The following is a 20179-nucleotide window of genomic DNA, read 5'->3' on the forward strand; positions in this document are numbered from 1 at the left end:
GCAGCCCATGGATCAAGAAGGAATTTTGACTTTCAAGTCTTATTATTTTAAAAACATAGATTGGGCATGGTGGCTGAACCCTGTAACACCAACACTTTGAGAGGCTGAGGCAGAAGGATTGCCTGACCCCAGGAGTTTGAGATCAGCCTGGGCAACAAAATGAGACCCTGTCTCTACAAAAAATAAATCAAAAAATTAGCCTGGCATGGTGTTGCACCCCTGTAGTTCCAGTACACGAGGCTGAGGCAGGATGAGCCCAGGAGGTCAAGGCTGCAGTGAGCCATGTTCATGCCACTGCATTCCAGCATGAGTGAGAGAGATACATCCTATCTCAAAACAAATAAATAAATTTCATAAGGCTGTAGCTGCCATAGGTAGTGATTCCTCTTATGAATCTGGGCAAAATAAATGGAAAACCATTCTACAAGCTATTAAGAATATTTGTAATTTATGGGAGGAAGTCAAAGTATCAACATTAACAGGAGTTCGGAAGAAGTTAATTCCAACCCTCATAGATGATTTTGAGGAGTTAAAGGCATCAGAGGATAAAGTTAACTGCAGATGTGGTAGAAATAACAAGAGAACTGGAATTAAAAGTGGAGTCTGAAGATGTGATTGAATTGCTGCAATGTCATGATACAGTTGAACATATGAGATATTGCTTCTTATAGAGGAACAAAGAAAATGCTTTTTTGAAATGGAATCTACCCCTAGTGAAGATACTGTGAACATTGTTGAAATGACAACAAAGGATTTAGAACATTACATACACTTAGTTGATAATGCAGCAGCAGAGTTTGAGAGGATTGACTACAATTGTGAAAGAAGCTCTATTGTGGGTAAAAGGCTATCAAACATTGCACGATATGGAACAATCTTTTGTGAAAGGACAAGTAAATCAGTGCAGAAAACTTCACAGGTATCCTATTTTGAGAAATTGCCAGTCACCCCAACCGTCAGCAACCACCACCCAGATCAGTCAGCGGCCATCAACATCAAGGCAAGACCCTCCACTAGTCAAAGGCAATTATACAATCAGGGTTCAGATGATCATTAACATATTTTAGCAATAAAGTATTTTGAAATTAAGGCATGTGCATTTTTTTAGACATAATCGCATTGTACACTTGGTAGACTACAGTAGAGTATAAACATAACTTTTATATGTACTGGGAAACCAAAAAATTCATGTGATTCACTTGATTGCAATATTCATTTTACTGCTGTGGTCTGAAACCAAACCCACAATCTCACCAAGGTATGCCTGTATTGGAAAACAATCTCACCAGATCTGTCTTCTGTGGGACTATGATCTCAAATCCTGAAAACAGATTGACTATAAATTCTAAGTTTTTGATATAATAATGAATTTTCATACTTATCTTTTTACATATACAGTCTATAAATTTTTAAAAATATATCTAGATAAATAGATAGAGATATCAATCCCAGTTTTCAGATGAAGAAATTAAAGCACTGAGAAGATGAGCAGATAAGTATTTGTCAAAGAGACAGAGGCAGAACTAGGCTGTAAACTCAAAAGGTTTTACTCCAGAACCTGTGCCCTTAATCACTGAATTCTCTATCCTTTCTGAAGCATATACTTACTTAAGCAATTAGTTTCATCCTAAAATAAGGAGAGTCCTCTTAACTCTTGGTTCTTGTCCCTGGTCACAAATGTGTAACAATTAGAATAATAATAGACATTTATTAAGTACAATACTTAATATATGCCAGACATTGGCTTATGCAATTTGCATACTGCTATAGTTTAAATGTTAGACCCTTCTAAACCTCATGTTGAAATTTAATTCCCAGCACTGGAGATGGGGCCTACTGGTAGGTGTTTGGGTGATAGGGGTGGAATTCCCTCTCTGGGTGGCAGTAAATGGGTTATATCTCTGTTAGTTCCCACAACAGCTGGTTGCTAAAAATAATGTGGCACCTCCCCTCTCTCTCTATTGCCACGTGATCTCACCATACTCTGGCTCCCGATTGCATTTCACCACGAGTTTATGTAGCCTGAGACTTTCACCAGATACCCAATCTTCCAGCCAACAGAATCATAAGCCAAATAAATATTTTTCCTTTATAAATTACACTGCCTCAGGTATTCCTTTATAGCAACACAATGGACTAAGACAAATACATGATCTCATTTAATCCTCACAACAATCCTATATGGTAGGTACTATTATATTCCTGTGTAACATATAAAATAAACAAGCAAAACAGAAGCATGATGACTTAGAGAAGGTAATAAACTCACCCCAAGTTAGAGAGCTAATAGATGGAAAAGCTGGAATTCAAACTCAGTGTAACTCCCAAGCCCAAGGGCTTATCCCTTATATTATAAAGCCTAATATATACATCATATCATAGGTATTAACAGATGTATAATATGCTGTATATAATTCTCCAATAAATTGGTAGCATATTTTGATAAGAAGTCTTTTTTTTTTTTGAGACAGAGTCTCACTCTGTTGCCCAGGCTGGAGTGGGTGCAATGGTGTGATCTCAGCTCACTGCAACCTCTGCCTCCTGGGTTCAAGCAATTCTCCTGCCTCTGCCTCTCGAGTAGCTGGGATTACAGGCACCCACCACACCACTAACTGTGGTGATTTTGTATTTTTAGTAGAGATAGGGTTTCACCATGTTGGCTAGGCTAGTTTCAAACTCCTGACTTCAGGTGATCCAACTGCCTCGGCTTCCCAAAGTGCTGAGATTACAGACATGAGACACCATGCCCAGCCCTGCTAAGAGTCTTATGTTAAGAATCATCATTTATATTCTACTATAAATACCTGGTGAAATAGAAATGTTCTTTCATCATATACAATTAGTTGCAGATTAGCCATTGTCTTCTGAATACATATGTGTAAGGAGATTTCAATCCAATGTTTCCTGCATTTGCTTTGGTAGATATGTGTGCACTGCATCGAGAGGCATGCTGACCCTCTGACTTCTGATGGGTTTAATCAGTGAGGACTGGCAGGAAATTGGACAGAGAAAGAACAGGAAACATGAGGTCTTCGTTTTGTTCATACACCCCGAGGGCACCCTGCACACTGGATGAGCACCAAAGGTCAAAGCTCCAGGCCTACAATCGATACTCTCCAATCCCCAGGGGACTTGTATATTTTGTGATCTCTACACCCTGCCCACAATTGTAAATGTTTCTTTCACTAAACTCATTCGAATTACCCACTTTGAGTGCAGCAATTCTCTTCTCTGTCAGGGCTTGGGCTGATAAAGAAGTAATCTGTTCTGGCAAAGAATATGCCTTAATAGTTTAGAAGAGGATATTTTCCCATTCTACAGGGAATTTTAATATTCATATGTCTTTTTTAAAACAGCAAAGGTATACATATGTAATTACAAAAAAAAAAAAAAAAGATGTGTAGTGTTATAGCAAATACACTTTCCTCAGACTCCTAATGTTGAGAAGCCAACTCTTCAAATTGAACCTAATAAATCACTCATGACTAAACTAAAGCACAATTTTAATGCAAGATGAATGGAATGCATAAGCAGACCCCATGATCACGGCACACAGAAAGCCATTCTTGCTCTCTTCAGCGATGCCCATTCTATCCTAATTAGGATGCTCTAGGCACCTGAAAAGTTATGTCTGGCTCAAGTTTTTATGAGCCCAAACCAAATATGCCTAATACCACTGAATTTTATAAATATCAAGCCAAAGACAGCTAGTCACTTACATCTATGAGATACGTGGTGAAAGATTTGCAGTTAATCTACTGGACAGGAAATTGTCCGGTCTAAGCACCTTTAGTGATCATTGGCATTATTTTTTCTATCTATTCTATCCCATTCTATAGCAGGAATACAGAGAAATCAATATTCCAAGTATTGGAGGGAGTCTAAACTGATTTAATGTTAAGATACTCCCTTGAAGATGTTAGTATAGCAATTCTGCCTTTAAGAATTTATCCTAAGAAAATAATCACAGATGTGTGTAAAGATTTATTTATTCATGTATTCACTAAGACAATCAATATAAACACTCATATGAAGGAATATGCAGTTGTTAAAAATTATGATATGGGAGAACGTATAATGGCATGGAAAAATGTTTATAAAATATTTTAAGTGTAAAAAAATAGGTATTGAAAACATATGTAGGCTTCTGGTGAAAGCCCAAGTGGAGTAAGCTGACTGCAGCCTATGAACCCAACTGATTACAACTAAGAACTCTGAACAGAGTACAAAAAGCAACTATCTGAGGACTTTGAAAAACACACAATGACAAATGCATTGGGAACTAAAGCAAAAATAAATAAGGACCCATGGGGAACAGTTTATAGATTTTTGCTCTCCTTTTTTTCCCCTTATTTGACCTGCGTGCAGACTGAGTTCTAGAACTGTGAAGCAAGCATTGAGAGCAAAAACTCCAGAAGCCCCTTCTTTCCAGCTAGAGGATAAAGGAAAAGTCCTCTGTGTGCTAGAGTTTATGATTCCCTCTTTTCTTTTCCTTTAGCATGAGTACCTAAAACCCCAAGAAAAATCCGCCTCAATGACCAGAGGAACCAGGCAAGATGATGTCCTGCTGTGTGAATCGTGGAGAGAAAATGATTTTTTTTTTCTCTCTCTCTTTTCTCCTCCTATCTCACTGTGAAGGCATCGCCAATTATGTGGACTGCATGACAGCATGGGAGGCTAAAATTTTGAGAAGACACCTTCTGGCCACAAGAACCATAAAAAGGAACATCTTGAGAGCTAGAGAGTATGAAAGAAATCACAAAAAGAAGAGCTGGAAAAAGGAAACTTGGTTGATTGCCTGCTTAAACAAATAATCAAAGTCAACATTTCTCCATATAATTTTAACACAACCTTGAGCCTTACCACATAATGTTTGATACAGTTTGGCTGTGTCCCCACACAAATCTCATCTTGAATTATAGCTCCCATAATTCCCACATGTTGTGGGAGGTACCCGGTGGGATATAATTGAATCATGGGGGTTGTTTCCCCCATGCTGTTCTCATTGGTAGTGAATAAGTCTTATGAGATCTGATGGTTTTATAAGGGGTTTTCCCTTTTGCTTGGCCCTCTTTCTGTCTTACCTGCCACCATGTAAGACATGCCTTTTGGCTTCTGCTATGATTGTGAGGTCTCCCCAGCCGTGTGGAACAATGAGTCTATCAAACCTCTTTTTCTTTATAAATTACCTAGTCTTGGGTATGTCTTTATCAGCAGTGTGAAAACGGACTAATACAATATTCAAAATGTTCATGGTATAACCAAAATATCATGACGTACAAAGAGCCAGAAAAAATGGATCAATATTAAGGGAAACCCACAATCAACAGATGTCAACCCAAAGGGACCCCAATGTTGGAATTATCAGGCAAGGTCTTTAGGGCAGCTCTTCAATAATCCTCCATAAGGTAAAGACGAACACTGTTAAAATGAATAAAAGATAGAAATTAATTGCTGAGAAACAGTAACCATAAAATGGAACCAGGTGAATATTTTTGAACTCAAACATACAATATTAGAAATTTAAAAATTCACTAGATGGATGCAATAGCAATATGTTGATGACAGTGGAGTCAGTGAATTTGAGGATGGTTCAACAGAAATGATACAACCTAAAGAACAGAGAAAGAGAGAGACTGAAAAAAGTGAAGAAGTTCTCAGCAACCTTTGGAATAATAATCAAAAGATCTGATATGCATATCAATGGAGTCCTGGAAGGAGAAATGAATGAAAGAGGTAATCATAGAAAAAATATTTGAAAAAATAATGGCTGAAAACTTCTCAAACTGAGTGAAAGACATGACTGCAGATTCAAGAAACTCAGCAAACTCCTACCAAAGCAAACTCATAAAACCATACCCAGACACATCATACTCAAAATGCTGAAAACCAAAGGTTAGTAAAAAAATTTAAAGGTAACCAGAGAAAAACAACACATTGCCTTTAAGAGAGCAATGGCTTAAATAATTTCAAATTTCTCTTCAGAAATCATATAGGCTAGATGATAGTGACACATCTTTTAAGCAATGAAAGAAAAGAACTGCTAACCAGAACTTTATATCCAGCAAAAAATATCCTTAAAGAATGATGGCAAAAGAAAGCATACTCAGATGAAGAAAAACTAAGAGACTTGTTCCCAGCAGATCTCTTCTTAAAGAAATGCTAAAATAAATTCTAAAGCTGAAGGGAAATGATATCAGAGGGAAATATCAACATGAGAACTAAGGAGAGAGCAACAGAAATGGTAAATATTTGGATAATGGAGTATTTTACTACGCTGAGTTCTTTAAAATTATTTATTGTTAATAGCAAAAATTATAACATTATCTATAGGGTTCTCAAGTTATGTAGATATAATGAAAATGACAACTATGACATAAACTGAGGAGGGTAAAGTGACAAGGCTTATCTGTTTCACTTGAAATGATGAACTATTCCCTCTAAGTAGATTGTGTAAAGCTAGGTTTGTATATGGTAATCACTAGAGAAACAACTAAAATAATAATTCAAAGAGATACATACAAATGGCCAACAGATAAAATTAAATACTAAAAAATTACCCAGAATAAGGCAGGAAATGGGAGTGGAGGAACAAAAAAAGAATAACAAATAAAAAAACTAATAAGAAAATGATAGAACTAAGTCCAATTATTTTAATAATTACGTTAAATGCAAATTGTACCTATTAAAGAATAGAGATTATCAAATTAAATTTTAAAAATAAGATCCAACTATATGTTATCTACAAAAAAATTCACTTCAAATATGTTGATAAAGTTAAAAATAAAAAGATGAAAAAAGATATAACATGCAAATACTAATCAAAAGAAAGCTGGAGAAGCTATGCTAATATCAGACAAAGCAGACTTTGGAACAAGAAAAATAACTGCCTAGGAAGAAGAATATTTTATAGTGGTAAAGGATCAATTCACCAAGATACACAGCATTTCCAAATGTGGATGTACTTTTAACAAGGTGCATGCTCCAAAATATATAACGCAAGAACTAATAAAACTGAAATAGGAAATAGACAAATTTACATTTACACTTAGAGACTTCAATTCTCCTTTCTCAATTAATGAGAGACCTAGAAAATCAGCAAGAATATGGAAGACCTGAATAACATCATCAACAAAATTTTTCCTAGGTGACATTCAAGAAACATTCCACTTACTAAAAGCAAAATACATATTTCAAGTGCACACTGAATATACTACATGATAGCCCATATTCTGAGCCATAAAACCAAACTTAATAAATTTAAAAGAACGGAAATCATGCAAAGAATGATCTCTGATTGTAATGCAATTAAATTAGAAGTAAATCATGAAAAGATATTTGAAAAATTTGTATAAACAACTTACAACCCACTGTAAAATAGAATCAAAGGGAATTTTAAAAAATATTTTTAATTGAATGAAAATGAAAATAAGATATTAAAACATGAGATATAATTAAAGCAGTGCTTAGGGGAAAAATTTTAGTATCAAATGCTTATATAAGAAAAAATAAAGGGTTCAAATTAATCACGTAAGCTTCCCCATTGAGAACTTAAAGAAGAGCAAAACAAACCCAAAACAAACAGAAGGAAGAAAATAATCAAGGATAAAAACAGAAATCAGCCTTGCACAGTGGCTCAAGCCTGTGGCCCTAGCACCTTGGGAGGCTGAGTGGGGTGGATCGATTGAGGCCAGGAGTTCATGACCAGCCTGGGCAACATGGCAGAACCCCGCCTCTACCAAAAAATATATATAAAAATTATCTGGGCATGGTGGTTTATGCCCGTAGTCCCTGCTACTTGAGGGGATGAGCTGGAAGCATCACCTAAACCTGAGAGGTTGAGGCTGTAGTGAGCTGCACTCCAGCCTGGATGACAGAGTGAGACCTTTTCTCAAAAAAAAAAAAAAAAAAAAATCCAAGGTGACTCCCTCTCCAAGGGGACATCCAGTGCCCCTTTCAGGAAAGTAGCAACTTGGAATAGAATCTGGCATGCCTAAGGTCTTTGAGGAACAGGGATGCTTATTTCCTCTTCCTTCCTTGGCTGCCTACATAGATACCCATGTGTCATCCCTTCGGGATAGATCCTTGTGCACATGCTGAAGAGTTGTCTTTCCTGACATAGGCCAGAGGCATTTATGTACAGCGGGTTTCTTTAGTCATCAACTATGACCTTCCCACCAAAAGGGAAAGCTATATCCAAAGAATCGGTCAAGGTGGATGGTTTGGCTGTGAGGATGTGGCTATTGACATGGTTACAGAAGAAGACAAGAGGACTCTTCAAGACATAGAGACCTTTTACAACACCTCCACTGAGGCAATGACTCTCAATGTTGCTACCCTCATCTGAGGGGCTATCCTGCCACCTAGTCCCGTCCAGAGTTCAGTCTTGGGAGGGGCTGAGGAGCGGCAGGAGAGGGTAGGGAAGAGAGCCAAGGGATAGACATTTTGTCATTTTTTTTCTTTAAATAAATGTCACTTTTTGAGGCAAAAGAGAAAAAAAGAAAAGAGAAATCAATGAAATTGAGAACAATAACAATAGACAGATAAAAATAAAAACTGATCTTTGAATCAAATCAATATAAATTTGTGTAACTCCCCTACCCAGACTGATGAAGAAAAAGGAGATAAGGCACAAATTACCCATGTCAGCAATGAAGTATGGTTATCACTACAGACCCTACAGACAATAAGAGAAAGATAAGGAGATACTGAAAGACAAAACTGATCAATTCTTTGAAAGATATCAAATCTCAGTTTTAAAAATTGACATTAATAGTCCTACATTCTATCCACATATAGTCCTACATTTTATCCACAAATAGAATTTGTGGATAAAACTTTTCAATAAAGAAAATCCCAAGCCCAGTGGTTTCCACTGGTAAATTCTCCCAAACATTCTGGAAAGAAGTAACATTAATTTTGCTTAATCTCTTCCAGAACACTTAAGAGAAATGAGGTCAACATACCCTAATATCAAAGCCAAAAACAAGAAAAGAAAAACACAGAATCGAAAAATACTCCTCATGAACAGAAAAGCAGGAAAAGATCTCAACAAAATATTAGCAAATTAAATCTAGCAATATCTAAAATGAACAGTGCAACATAACTAAGTAGCATTCACCCCACAAATGCAAGCCTGGTTTGAGTCAAAAATCATCACACATTATGATTTTAAATTACACTACATAGCTATGGTAATCAAAACAGTATGGTGCTGGCATAAAAGCAGACACATGGACCAGTGCAACAGAGTCAAGAGCTCAGAAATAAATTCAAAGATATATAATTCGCTAATTTTTGACAAAGCCACCAAAAGAACACAAGGAGGGAAGAATAATCTTTTCAATAAATGGTGCTGGAAAAACTATATTTTCACAGGCAAATGAATAAAATTAGGCTCTTTTCTTACATCATACACAAAATTCTACACAAAATGTGAAATCAACATAACGCCAGAAACTATAAAACTCCTAGAAGAGAATATAGGGGAATAGTCCCAGAAAATGGTCTTGGCAGTTATTTATTTATTTATTTATTTATTTAGATACCATACCAAAAGGTCAGGCCACAAAAGCAAAAGTAAATAAATAAGACTACATCGAACTAAGTCTTTTGCACAGCAAAGGAAGCAAACAATAAAATGAAACGGCAACCTACAACTGGTAAAAAATATTTGCATACCAATATTTGATAAGGGTTTAATATCTAAAATTTATAAAGAACTGATACAACTCAATCATAGAAAAACAAATGATCCAATTAAAAACAGGCAAAAGACTTGAATAGACATTTGCCCAAATAAGACATAAAAACAATCCAGATATCCCTTAATGGATAAATGGCTAAACTGTGGTATATGCATACTAACAAATACTACCAGCAATGAAAAGGAATAATCTACTGATACATGTGACACTTTGGGTGACTCTCTAGGGATATTCTGATTTTTTTAAAAAATAGCAATCCCCAGAAGTCGCATATATACGTAATATTCTTGAAATGACAAAAATCATGGAAAGAACAAATTAATGGCCGCCAGAGGTTAGGGACAGGGCAAAAGGAGAAGGTAGTTGTGGTCATAAAAGGCTACATGAGGTATCTTTGTGATAATAGAAAGGTTTTCTATCTTTACTGTTCCAATATCAATATCTTGGTTTTGATATTATAACACAGTTTTGCAAGATGTAACCACTGGGAGAAAGTGGGTAAAGCCTACACAGTATCTCTCTGTATTTCTTACAACTGAAGTGAATCTACAATTATGTCAATTAAAATGTCAATTAAATATAAAAGGCTTGGTGCCATTTAATGTTTGTTGTCTCTAAAACTCATGTGGAAGCTTAATCCCCAATGTAACAGTATTAAGGAGTAGGGCATTTTAAGAGGTGATTGAGTCATGAGGGTTTTGCTATTAATGGATTAACATGTTGACAGATTAATAGATTATCATAGGAAAGAGTTATCACAAGAGTGGATCTGTCAGAAAAGCTAGTTTGGTTCTGTCTCACATGCTCCTCTTGCCGTTTGATGCCTTCCGCCATGGTATGGTGCAACAAGAAGGCCCTCACCAGATACCAGCACCATGCTTTTGTACTTCTAAGCCTCCAGAACTGTAAGACATAAGTTTCTTTTCTTAATAAATTACCCAGTCTGTGATATTCTGTGATAGCAATACAAAATGGATGAAGAAAATGGAAAAAAAATTAAATAAATTTTAGAAGTACCATTCACAACAATCAAAAATAAAATAGATATAAACCTAACAAAATACATGCACAAACTATGTCTCAAAACCACAAAACACCAACGAAGTAATAAAAAATCTAAATAAATGAAGAGATATGTCATGTTCATCATGAGTTGGAAAAGTAAATATTGTTAAGATGTTCAACTTTCCCAAATTGCTTTTATAGATTCAATGAAATCCTCCTCAAAACTCCAAGTACAATTATCTTTAGATATTAACAAGATTATCCTAAATTTAAACAGAAAGGAAAAGCAATTAGAATAGCATAAACAAATTTTGACAAAGAACAAAGTTGGATGATTCTCACTACCTACTTTAAAGATTTACAATAAAGCTGCAATCAACAGAGTGTGGTACCTGTGAAGAGACACACACATCAGTGGAGCAGAAAAGAATCCAGAAACGGACACACAAATATAGTCAATTGATTTCTATCAAAGGTGCAAAGGTAATTCAATGGCAAAATGACAATCTTTCAGGACATGGTGCAGACAAAATTACACAATATGTACCAAAAAAAAAAAAAAAAGGATTATCGATAACATAAAACCTAAAACTATAAAATTTCTAGGAGGTTCCATAAAAAGAATAAAAATGGTAAATTTGGTACCATCAAAATGATGAACTTTTCCTCTGTAAAAGACACTACCAACAAAATAAACTAAACACAGGGAGAAAACATTTGCAAATCACATATTTGCCAAAGAGCTTTTATTTGGCATACATAAAACCTCTCAAAGCTTAATAATAATAAAACAACCCAGTATTTTTTAAATGGGCAAACTTCACAAAGAACATAAATATATTATTAAAAGGCACAGGAAAAGATACTTAACATCTTTAGTCATGAGGGGAACTCAAAACCACAATGAGATACTGCTACACAACGATTAGAATAGCTGAAATAAAAGAAAAATTGACACCACTCTCTAAGGATACAGTGTGAGTTCCCATCTGTGGAGCTCTCACACATGGCTGGTGGTAATGCAACATGGCACATCCACTCTAGAAAACTGTGGGGGTCTCTTATACAGTTAAACATATACCTACCATATGACCAAGCAGTCCAACTCCTAGGCATATGCTCAGTAAAAAATGAAAACTGATGTTCATACACAAACTTGTATGTAAATCTTTATAGCAGCTTTTCTCATAATCACCGCAAACTGAAAAAAAGCCTCTAATGTACTCGAACTTGTGAACGGATAAATAAAACTGGTACATCAATACCATGGAACACTACTCACTGGTAAAATGGAATAAATTACTGATACACACAACAACATAGGTAAATCTGAATTGCTTTCTGCTAAATGAAAAGCCAGACTGAAAGACATACTGTATGCTTTATATATTTTTCTAGGAAATACAAAAGTATATGAATGGAGAGCAAATCTATGGTTGATACGATTCAGGGGAGGGCTCTAGCATACATAGGGAAGACAAAGGAATGCTTTTAGGTGACTGTGGTGGTATTTATACCATTCTATGCATCTATCAAAACTTACAGAACTGTATACCAAAAAGAATAAATTGGCCAGGCATGGTGGCTCATGCCTGTAATCTCAATAACTTGGGAGACCAAGGCAGGTGGATCCTTTGAGCCCAGGAGTTCGAGTCCTACCTGGGCAAAATGGCAAAACCCTGTCTCTACTAAAAATACAAAAAAAAAAAAAAAAATAGCCAAGAGTGGTGGCATGCACCTGTAGTCACAGCTACTCGGGAGGCTGAGGCAGAAGAATCACTTGAACTTGGGAGTGGAGGTTGCAGTAAGCCAAGATAGCGCCACTGCACTCCATCCTGGACAACAGAATAAGACTCCATCTCAAAAAACAAAAAAAAAGGAATAAATTTTAGTGTACATGGATACATGGATAAAAAATTTATAAAAGCCATATGTTTATGTTGAATGTTTTGTTTTTTTTTTTAACAGAAGTATATATACAACTGAAAAGACAAATATCAAAATACTAACACTGGTATCTCTGAATGATATCTGTAATTTTAAAATAAGTTTTAAAGAATATGATTTTTTTAATATCTGACTACATATGTACAAACACGCATACACATATACATGGTAATCTGACTTTCTATGTATGTTTCTGTATGTACATAAAGTTCCAAAATAAATACCATCTTGAAGCACTGAAATGCTAAGATGCAAGGAAAATTAGGGAGAATTCAGGCGGACTGTATTTTCTTCCCTGTATTTCTACGGTTGCCTGTAGTTGTACAAATTTTCTACAATAAGTATGTATCACTTTTGAAATTAATTTTAAAAAAAATAATTAATTTCAAAAGCCCGACAGACTAAATATAAGTCAATGTGAAATGGGCTAGTGCATTGTCTGACTTTTCAGAATTCCATGCTTCGATCTCATATCTTGTTCAATTCCACAATGGATCGATCAAGGGGTGTCTCACTTTCAAAGACAGCTCTGGTATCACTGCACTCAGAAGGTGAGACATAGGCCCTTTAACTGTCTAACTACAGACTGCACAAGAGAGCTATGTTGTATGGAATCCTAAGCAGTAAGATTTTTCCAAGCACGCTTGGATCACATGAACATCTGATTCAATGTGGAAAATTGTACTATTGTTCACGCTTCCACAGAAACATGTGACATTCCAGAGGAACACAGAGAAACAAATGAAAACCCTCAAGAGCAGTTAACAATTTTGCTAAATGTTATACCAGACAAAGGGGAATGGCAGAAATGGGAAAAGAAGTGACCTCAACTATGGTCAGATGACTTTCTGTAATTTCAATACCATTTGCAACTAAGAGGGAATGGGTAATTATATCAACTATTTCCCCCACTCTAACAAAACCAGGCCCCTAACATGTTTCTTATGCCTGATCCAAAAGAAACATGCAAAGAAGGTGAAGAAGATTCTATGCAAAGCATTATTCTCACAATTCTTCCTCCAGGTTAGAAAAAAAAATATTATTTGATCCTTCAAGTTTATGTGCATATTTTAGGGTCAAGTCTGAATCTCCTGAAGAAAAAAATTGCAATTTCACATTCTCTGTATAATATCCAAAACCCCAAGGAAACAAAACAGAAAAAGCCCACCTAATTTTGTTCCCTGATTACTCAATAAACTACTGGCCTTCATGTGGCACTGTGTGGTTTTGACTGGCAAAACTAAGTACCACAGTTACATAATGACATCCAGAATCTCTTCTCAAAGTATTTTATTTCCTATCTAAAATTAAGTCATGAAACAGAGTCAAGAATATATTTCATGATAAGCATGTAAATAAATATAAGACTAATTCAAATGCAAAATGTAGTATGCTTACACAGCATGTTTTCCCTCTTTAACATTTTTTAAATGTCAAAAATTCTCAGCATGTCTAAAAGCAAAAATGGTATCCTCCAGGTACACTTGATAATTTCCTGTTCTTTGAGCACCCCAAGCTTTTTCACATCTGAGACTTTATTTATCCTGCTCTCTCTGTGGTTTTCTGAAATTCTTTTGCAATACAGATTTAAATAACAAAAAAAGTACCTAGATTATATTGCCTTAAACTTGTACAAAAATGCTTTCACCCTAGCCAAAATATAAGGCCATGCCTTTGGCCTTCATAAAACCATCAAATAAGAAACATTAACCATAAGAATATTTCTACATATTATGCTAAAAACCAATGAAAGGCATTATCCACTATGCTAATCAATGTTCTTTTTTATTTTTATTTACGGTCAGGATCTGACTCTGCCACTCAGGCTGAAGTGCAGAGGCACTATCATAGCTCACTGAATACTCAAATTCCTGGGCTCAAGTCATCCTCCTGCCCCAGCCCCCACCACACAGTTGGGACTATAGGCACACACCACCACCCTCAACTAATTTTTGTAGTGGGACTCTTGCTGTGTTGCCCAGGCTAGTCTCAAACTCCTGGGCTTAAGCAAGCCTCTTGCTATGGTCTCCCACAGTGCTGCGTATGAGCCACCATACCCACCCTTAGTGTTTTTTAAATAAATATCTGAGTGATAAATTACCTTGAAAAGTCAGTGCCTGGGAAGAACTGTATTTTTCCTGATAAACTGTTATACTTCCTTTATTCCAATATAGGGGCAATGCAATCAAATATGTATTGTTTTTCACCTTAGTTGCCCTGAAGATTATTCAAATTTGTTTCTTAATAGCAATAACTAACCCATCTCTGCTACCTGAAACATGTCTTTCTCTTTCTTTTATTTTCTAATTATAATTTTTTACATTTTTTTTTTGTTATACCACAGTGAAAGCCAATCTGTAATATGTTTTGAAAGTAGGCAGAATTCAGGCTAGGCCTAGTGGCTCGCTCCTGTAATCCCAACACTTTGGGAGGTTGAGATCAGGAGTTTGAGACCAGCCTGTACAACATAGTAAAACCCTGTCTCTAGTAAAAATACAAAAATTAGCCAGGTGTGGTGGCAGGCACCCGTAATCCCAGCTACTTGGGAGGCTGAGGCAGGAGAATTTCTTGAACCTGGGAGGCAGAGGTTGAAGTGAACCAGGATCATGCCACTGCACTCCAGAGTGAAACTGTCTCAAAACAAAACAAGACAAAAAAAAACAACAACAACAACAAAGAAAATAGGCAGAATTAGTATATTAAGACTGCTCTACAGACTCCTATAATTAATCCATGTAAATTAAAAAACAAAAATAATGTGGCTTAGAGCAGGATTTATCAACTTTGAATGTGCATAGAAATCACCTAATGATCTTATTAAAATGCAGACTCTGATTCAGAAGCTCTGGGGTGGAGCTGGAAATGCCACATTTCTAACAGGCTCCCAGCAAAGCTGATCCTGTTGGTCGTCCACCCACTCTGAGTAGGCAGGGCCTGAACATTATTCTGCCATGACATGAATGAAAAGCCTGTCCAGGAGAAATAATGGGTCTGATATGGTCCTAAGAGATGATGACTCAAAATGGCCAGTACTATAAACTAGTCAACCGAACTGCCAGATCTGTTTCAATCTTTAAAAATTAAGATGCCTTAAATCCATCATCAATATTTTATGTTTTCTAAAAAATGTAGTTCATGGTTTTCAAAAAAGTTGATTCTGACTCATCTGTTAGACACTGAATAATGTTCTGGTTGATACATTTTTAAATTCCTATCATTTTGAACGTTTTGGGAGGAGACAGGGCAAGAAAAGAATACTCAATGAAAATTTGGGAAGAGAAAGCTTCTATTTATTTAAACATTTACTAAACACCTATTATACCCCAACCACTAAGACCTTAAAATACATTTGCCTTTTTCTTTTCATTTATTTATGCTGGTTTTATCCTGATTCTTCTTTATTACCCTTGGGGGCAATTATCATGTAACATGAAGCATAATCATTTTGCTAGTGAATGAATCAATGAATCCACATCACTTGAAGAAAATTCATCAGCTGTGATATTGACTAAGAAAATGTTAATATTTGAACAATAGCTAGTTTAAATTTTCTTTCTTTCCAGCTTATTTCCAGTTAAGTATATTCCTTTTCCTGGCCTGACATGCTACATAATGATAGTCTCTGAAACGCTTCACAGTAAAGACCTAGTTTTTCCAATGTTGTCCAGTCTTCAGAGATTCTCATGTTGCCCACTGTTAGACGCATGTATGTCTCCTCCACATAATTTCATGGATGAAGTAGGAAAAAACCTGCATTGTTAAAGCTAAAATTAACCAGTTATCTACTATTCATAAAAGACTAGCTGAATCATTGCATTTATTTCATGTAACTACAAAAACAGTTAAGTTTTTTTCTAAGTCAGAGGCTTTAAAGCCAAGTATTACAAGCCATTCTATTACTGTGGTAACCAATTACTATCAATCGAATGGCTTCAACGACACAAAGTTATTATTTTACAATTCTGGAGATCAGAAGTCCAAACTAGGCTAAAATCAAGCTGTCATCAGGTATGTGCTCCTGGAAACTCTAGGAGGAAACCCATTTTCTTGTCCTCTCCAGCTTCTAGACACCTTCACACCCCTCGGCTCCTGGCTTCATCCTCCATCTTCAAGGCCAGCGTTGTTGCATCTCTCTGTGACTTCCTTCCAGTCACGTCTTCCTCCAATGGTCTCTTGTCTTCTGTTTCCCTATTCCTTTTAAGGTCCCTTGTAATTACACTCGGCCCAATGGGATAACCCAGAATAATTTTCCTATTTTAAGGTTAGTTGATTTGCAACCTTAATTCCATCTGCAACCTTAATTTCTCTTTGCCATGTAACCTAATGTATTCATGGGTTCCTGGCATGAGGATGAAAGCATCTTTGGAGGCCCATTATTCTGCCTACTACGCCAAGATAGTGTTCTTTTTCCATTTACTAACTTCAGTTTTCCAAAAACACCTTAGTTCTCTTACAGTTTCTCAATACTAGTAAAAGAAACCATCGGAAAATAACAGTATAAGATTACTGGTAGCAACAATGTGCGTTTCAGTTTTTGACCATGAGCTCTGAATCTGTTGGAATGTTCCTCATACCCAAAGAGAGATATGAATACAGCCAGAATGGCCACTGCCACATAACCATCTGCTCCTGGATACATGTAGCCTGAGATTCCTGACTCACATCCTGGTAAACTGATGCCATGGAACATGGAATCCAACTGTGGCCATCAGGATAAATGACTCCTGCATTCCAAGTTGGCAAGAAAAAAGGCCTTCTCGTTAAATTTTTAAAAAGCTAAACCCTCTTGCACAATTGTTCCAATAAACTTAGACCCATTAATATTGTACAAGGCACTAGGTAATAAAGTTTACGATCTTTTTAACATTAAAAGTGAAAAGTAAAATGGCTAAATTATAGTAGCCTAATCTTTTCACGCCATTACTGAGGATTGACAGGATGGTTGTTTTAACAGCTGTACAATGCTTAAGCTCTAAAGATTCTAAATCCCAAACAATAACACTTTGCATGAATGTTTTTATGAAAATATCTTAGACATACTTTCTCACAGGAACTCTTGGTTAAAGAGAATTATTATATTTCAATAAGGAGCCACAGAGTAAAACATTAAAATGGCTGGCTAAAGGTCCTGTGCAATCTGAAACTAAATATGAAACAAAGTAAATGTTTCACATTTGAATCTACTGTCTGACTTCTGGGATAGAAAAAAAGTCCTTTATGGTGATTGGTATTTATAATAGGCAAGTCCAATCATTGAATGCTAAAAGATAAATTGTATGGCAGCATATCAAGCTGATGCTATTATGGTTTCATGTCACACAAAGGTTATGAGAGGTTTCTATTGAGCCTTGTTTTTTAATGCACAGTAAGCAATACCAGTTATGAGAAGCCAGCATCATTCAGGTTAACCAACACCCTCAATTTCTACCTCTGTTCACCTGCTGACCCCTGCCCTTGCTCCCACAACACAGCATCTACTGCAAGAGTGATGCTAAGGGCTGTTTCTAGTACCTATGGCTCTGATAGCATCTCTGTATTTTGTATTTTGGCCCAGTATTGCTTCTTAGCCACATTCAAATGGGTCAGCTGTACGTAAGATCTGACTTAGGAATGGGATAAGGCAGTGTCCCAAAAGGAGTTTTGCTCACATAGCCCCTCAAAGAATTCTGAAAATCTATGCACATGTTTTTAAATAACATCTCAACATCCTTAACATAGTTAAGTGTACACACTTGAAAAAGGGACTTGCTTTCCGGCACTCTGTGGGTGATATGCTTGCTTCATATACATATGTATCAGAACCTCAGGGCTGCAGATTTAGGTCATTCAATATATGGAAAATGTCTGTTACATAGCATAATTGACAAAGCCAATCCTCATTGACAAGCCAATCAACCCAACAAGCCTTTCTGTCAAGACAACTCCAACATTGTTGTTCAATCAAATATGAAGACAGTGCTGGTGACAGCCATCTATCTTCTGGATACTAAAAAGAGCAGACAGAAAAACACACCTCAGAGCCTTGTTGTGTGCTCCTCACTTGGATGAATGGGGAGAATGAAAAGAGAACTGGCAAGCATCACGCATGTTCAGAGGGAGATTAGTTTCAAAAAGAGTAGGAAGATGAGGATCTGAAAATTGAAACCCTTGCAACATTCTATGCCCTGTGAAGTCTTGTGGGACTAAGGGTATGTGCACAGTTTGGAGACTGCTGGGCAAAAGAACTGAAATTCCACTCTGAAAGTATCTAATATAATGCAAATATAAGGTGTTATTTTTAAACCAAAAGCCTCTGACTGCATTTATTTGAGACATCCTAAGCCTTTGGAAATTCTCAAAACATATATCAGGTTCTCTTAATCAGAATGGAGAGTCAACAAAAAAGATTATAATCTTGCTGGTGTAGCCAACCTAGTGTATAGTTTTGGACAAACAGTTCCGGAAATTGGTTCTACAATTTCTCTGAGTGCTTTAGAATTTCATTGCTTTTGTTTTAACCCTCTTCCTGATAATCTGTTAGTGTGTGTCTTAGTCACCTTTACCCTGAAATTCCTAGGTCCATCCATGAGTTCATTATTGGGCCTTACGCCCATGCTCTGATTCTTCAGGGGGGTTGGAGAGGGCCTTTTAGTCCCACAGAAAAACTTTTAAAATGATGATACTAATAATAACCTGCACCTGTCAAGATTGTCATATTGTGCCAACAGAGGGGCTGCTTATGCAAACTACTGTAAACTTGTACATGGGAAGACAGAGAAAAGTGTACAGTCACTTTGGAAGTGCACTTTGAACATCTCTGTTTCCTAATATTTACAGGGTAAAGGTTAGAAATAAATTATTGACAATGGGCCCAAAAAAAAAAAAAAAGAACAGATGCAAAGAAGACAACTTTATTAGGTGCTTTCTCTCCCATATGAGAAGGTTTTGGTTCTTTCAGGTGAAGTTCCAAATCACTAGACAATACCCAGTTTCCTTCAGTTGCAGCAAGTTTCATCCCACGGTGGGTGCCCTGGAAAGCACCTTGAGGGCGAATGGGTCTCACTCAGGCCAGTCATGATCAGGTCCGATGCTTTCGTTAGTTGAAGATTCTTCCCGTGTCACCTCTTACAAGCAATTCTGTGTCCCCCTCCAAATAGCCCACCACCTGGCTGCGCCCCACCTCCATTCGTCCCCCAGCTACCAGGTAAAGGTGGATGGTTCAGAAGGTGCTGCTGCGGGGGCAGCCAGGCCTTCACACGTAATAATTGGGGTAGAGGCGAGAACACGGGTGGATGCTGGAGGCGCGCACGCGCGCAGGTGCCTGCACACCCACAAACACACACAGGCACGGGGTGCGGAGCGGGCAGGGGGAGAGGACGGCCTTACCAGATCAATGAACGTCAGGAATTTCCAGCTCCCTCCGTAGGTCTGGTGCGAGGGCATTTCGATGGCCTTGTAGTTGCACAGGATAGAGCAGTAGGACAGCAGGATTGCCACCCGCAGCACCTGGCAGGGGACAAGCGCCATGTTCGCGAGAGGCC

At 36.9% G+C, this 20179-nt stretch overlaps 1 protein-coding gene and 1 non-coding gene across 3 annotated transcripts in view; one reads left to right on the forward strand and one right to left on the reverse strand.

Moving 5' to 3' along the window:
- Positions 1 to 20179, reverse strand: part of AIG1 (androgen induced 1) — a 258934-nt gene that overhangs the window by 233518 nt on the left and 5237 nt on the right. The window contains exon 2 of one of the 2 annotated variants that reach the window (XM_032274585.1): positions 20025 to 20144. In XM_032274585.1, the coding sequence (XP_032130476.1) occupies positions 20025 to 20144 (120 nt within the window). Of the gene's footprint in view, positions 1 to 20024; positions 20174 to 20179 lie in introns of those variants that run through there. The other variant, XM_032274586.1, reaches the window with a different exon arrangement.
- Positions 7914 to 8053, forward strand: LOC116549827. The gene has a single exon (XR_004268104.1). It is a non-coding gene; the product is annotated as a small nucleolar RNA SNORA67 (small nucleolar RNA).

Source organism: Sapajus apella, unplaced genomic scaffold (genome assembly GCF_009761245.1).
Source record: "Sapajus apella isolate SASKATOON/1434 unplaced genomic scaffold, GSC_monkey_1.0 scaffold6, whole genome shotgun sequence".
Taxonomy (NCBI): domain Eukaryota; kingdom Metazoa; phylum Chordata; class Mammalia; order Primates; family Cebidae; genus Sapajus; species Sapajus apella.